Genomic DNA, 3,518 nt, shown 5'->3' with positions numbered 1-3,518 from the left:
AGGTAGTAATTAAAAAAATAGGGTAACTCTCCAAAAAAAAAAAAAAAAGAAGAAGAAGGGTAATACTTGTGTGAGACCCTAGTCTCAATCCGTGAGACATGTCAGATATTTAATTAATGAATCAAATCTTTGATTAATGGGTCGGATTTAAACCTCATTAATCAAAGATCTGACCCGTCTCACGGATCCCACACAAGTTTTTGTCAAAAAAGAATAAGGGTCAAATAAGTCATCAAATTACACAAGAAACTGTAATTGGACCATCGAACTCGAAAAATTACAATTAAGTTTCCAAATTATGCAAAATAATATAATTCAACGTAAAATGATATATTGACCTAGTAATGTGTTGACGTGATGGTTACCAAATTTTAAAATATATTTTTAATTTTATTTTAATAAATTTAAATTAAATAATTATTTAAAAATTTTAAAATAAACATTAAAAAACCCTTTTTTAATGTTTTAAATTTTAAATAATTATTTAATTTAAATTTACTAAAATAAAATTTACAAAGATATTTTAAAATCCAGTAATCGAAATATGTTGTTAAATCGTTTTAGATTAAATTGCATCATTTGAAGATTTTTTTTTTTTTTTTTGAATGCCATCATTTGAAGATTTAACTGTAATTTTTTTGAATTTGATGATCCAATTGTAACGTGTATACTTGAATAACATATTTGACCATTATTCCATTAAAAAAAGAAAGGTAACCGTCTTTCTTCTTTTCCTTCCTTTTCTGTACGCGGCAATTTTTCTTCATAAGCTTATACCATTATGCGGGGGTGGACCCGCTTTGACCCCACCATTCATTTTTGATTTCCCACCAAATCCATATAGGACACTCATCATCACTGGCCAGCCCAGATCTTCCCCCGCCACGGCGCCGCCCTCAATCTCAAATCTGAACAAGCAGTAGTGATGCCAATCATTCCAGAAACTGCCACCGCCACCACTCGCCGCCGTACATTCTCGGTTCTTCCCTGGAAAGGCGTGAGGCTCATTCCTCTTGCAATATCAATCTCCATAGGACTCATCTTTCGCTTTGCCGTGCCCAAGCCTGACAGTGTCCCAACTAAAGGGTGGCAACTCCTCGCCCTCTTCCTCACCACCATCTCCGGCCTCATCCTTACCCCGCTCCCGGTGGGGGGTTGGGCTTTCGCTTGCCTCACCCTCGCTGTCCTCACCAAAACTCTCACCTTCTCCGCCGCCTTCTCCGCCTTCACCAATGAGGTCATTTGGCTCATCGTCTCCTCCTTCTTCTTCTCCAGGGGGTTCATCAAGACGGGGCTAGGGGATAGGCTTGCCATGCTGTTTGTCCGGTTTCTCGGGAAGAGCACTCTGGGTTTGTCTTACGGCTTGGTTTTGAGCGAGGCCATCATTTCTCCTGCTATGCCCAGCACAACCGCTCGGGCCGGTGGGATTTTCTTGCCCATTATTAAATCGTTAGCCTCCACCGCCGATAGTCATCCTAAGGACCAATCTTCCAGGAAGCTCGGAGCCTATCTCGTCCAGTCTCAGTTGCAGGTTAATTAGAATTAGTGTGCAATTTCTCAGAACAAATCCATGAATCTTCAATAAAATGGTAGCTTTAGCTTCGGGTGTAGAAAAAAAAGTAGCAATTTTTTTCATTAATTCTCAGAAACAAAAATGCCCTTATTATCATTAATGGATTTCGTTTTTTGATGCATGGTATAGGCTTCCAGTAACTCAAGTGCCCTTTTCCTGACTGCTGCAGCTCAGAACCTATTGTGCATCAAATTAGCAGAAGGGCTTGGTGTTAAGATTTCAAGCAGATGGGTTACTTGGCTAAAGGCTTCCTGTTTCCCAGCACTCGTTGCTCTTCTAGCAACTCCGATTATTGTATACAAGATATTCCCTCCTGAAATGAAGAAGACGCCAGATGCCCCAGAAATGGCTCGAAGGAGAATGAAAGAAATGGGGCGTATGAAATTCGAAGAGTGGATTATGGTTGGAACTATGCTTATAATGGTTGCACTATGGATAACTGGGTAATCTAATCTCAACCTTTAATTTGTCATTTCTTCTAATGCACATGTTATCTGATGATTCTTGATAAGTTCTGACTGTCAAATTTGGTATAAAACATTATTATTGTGTGTATGTCTGTGGTGGAACACCTTCGAGCCATTATGATGGATCTGCTCTTACACAATTCGTCGAATTTAGGCTAATCCACTAATCTATGTTTCGTGTTCATGTTCGTTTCCTTAGCAGCGTACTCTGTTTGTCATTTATAATCTTTTAGATTAGATTAGATACTTTTGCTTATCATTCTCTTATTGTATCATAGTGATAACAATAAAATGTTGGGTTTTTGTGCAGAGATAGTATTGGGATAGCAAGTGTTGTGACAGCGATGCTAGGCTTAACTTTGCTTATGCTGTGTGGAGTTTTGGACTGGGATGATTGCTTAAGCGAAAAGTCAGCGTGGGATACCTTAACTTGGTTTGGGGTTTTAATCGGGATGGCGACTCAATTAACTGCTCTTGGAGTGATCAAATGGATGTCTGATGTTGTGGCCGGTTTCCTCAAGTCTCACTCAATAAGCTCGTTCTGGGGCTTCGTTATCCTTCAAGCTGCGTATTTCTTTATCCACTACTTGTTTGCGGGACAGACGGCTCACGTTGCAGCATTGTACTCCGCGTTTCTTGGGATGCACTTGGCATCCAAAGTTCCCGGCTTTATCGCTGCTTTGGCTTTGGCCTACAACACAAACCTTAATGGCGCTTTGACTCACTATAGCAGTGGCCAGGCTGCTGTTTATTATGGAGGTATGGTAGCATTTCTATGTTAGAACCGCGAAGAACTTGTATTCTTTATAATATCATTAAGGCTGGGATTTAGTGGCGCTTTTATTTCTCAGGTGGCTTTGTAGAACTGCGCGATGCCTTCAAGTTGGGAATTATAATGGCTGTGATTAATATAACGTTGTGGGTGTTAATTGGAGCTGGTTGGTGGAAGGTTCTTGGACTCTACTGAGGCTGAAAGACTCCAAGAAGCAAAGAGGTTAGTTCCAATATTCTCTGTGACAGATTATTAACTAGAAAAACGTACAGTTTGCGAATTTTCTTGTCGATTCTGATCCATGTTTGTGTTTGGACATGGCACAAAATTGATCATAGAATGTAAGTAGGCCACAAATAATGGACTGTCAGTACAGTATAAGGCATTAAACAAACTCTACAAAGTTGCAATGACAGTTGATGAATAAAAGCTTTTCATATGGACACTGTTCTGCCAACTGATACATGGAAGGAACACAGATGCTTCTGCATTTCTTTCATGGCTGTTTAAGATTGAGAAAGGGAGGAGTCCTCCATTTATATATATATTTTTCCCAATTTTCATTCATGTCATAAAGTGAGAATGTAAGGTCTAGGGATTAGGAGTTGAGGTTGTTGTACCCCCTCCTTTAAAATAATGGGTACGTGCAATTTATATCCTGCACCACGGCACGCGTTACATTGTGCGCCCAGATGCAAAACAACGT

The 3,518-nt window shown here is 39.7% G+C and overlaps 1 protein-coding gene across 2 annotated transcripts; it reads left to right on the top strand.

Annotated features, from left to right (window-relative positions):
* The first annotated feature begins 850 nt into the window (after nucleotides 1-850).
* Nucleotides 851-3,269, top strand: LOC109180145 (dicarboxylate transporter 2.1, chloroplastic-like). 2 transcript variants are annotated; one of them, XM_019329617.1, is made up of 5 exons: nucleotides 851-1,531; nucleotides 1,703-2,016; nucleotides 2,351-2,799; nucleotides 2,892-3,038; nucleotides 3,147-3,269. In XM_019329617.1, exons 1-4 carry the CDS (start codon nucleotides 926-928, stop codon nucleotides 3,005-3,007), a joined length of 1,485 nt encoding a protein of 494 aa, XP_019185162.1. In that variant the 5' UTR covers nucleotides 851-925; the 3' UTR covers nucleotides 3,008-3,038; nucleotides 3,147-3,269. The 2 variants fall into 2 exon arrangements, with proteins under 2 accessions (XP_019185162.1, XP_019185161.1); XM_019329616.1 differs by having other exon boundaries at nucleotides 2,892-3,269.
* Nucleotides 3,270-3,518: the final 249 nt, after the last annotated feature.

This window comes from Ipomoea nil, unplaced genomic scaffold (genome assembly GCF_001879475.1).
Source record: "Ipomoea nil cultivar Tokyo-kokei standard unplaced genomic scaffold, Asagao_1.1 scaffold1026, whole genome shotgun sequence".
NCBI lineage: Eukaryota > Viridiplantae > Streptophyta > Magnoliopsida > Solanales > Convolvulaceae > Ipomoea > Ipomoea nil.
This window is presented reverse-complemented; position numbering and strand designations above follow the sequence as displayed.

Excerpts from the sequence above, each read along its gene's own strand:
- LOC109180145 (XM_019329617.1), top strand. The coding sequence starts at position 926 with ATGCCAATCATTCCAGAAACTGCCACCGCCACCACTCGCCGCCGTACA. Across the intron at positions 1,532-1,702 it reads TCGTCCAGTCTCAGTTGCAG|GCTTCCAGTAACTCAAGTGC; the intron begins GTTAATTAGAAT and ends TGCATGGTATAG. Across the intron at positions 2,017-2,350 it reads GTTGCACTATGGATAACTGG|AGATAGTATTGGGATAGCAA; the intron begins GTAATCTAATCT and ends GTTTTTGTGCAG.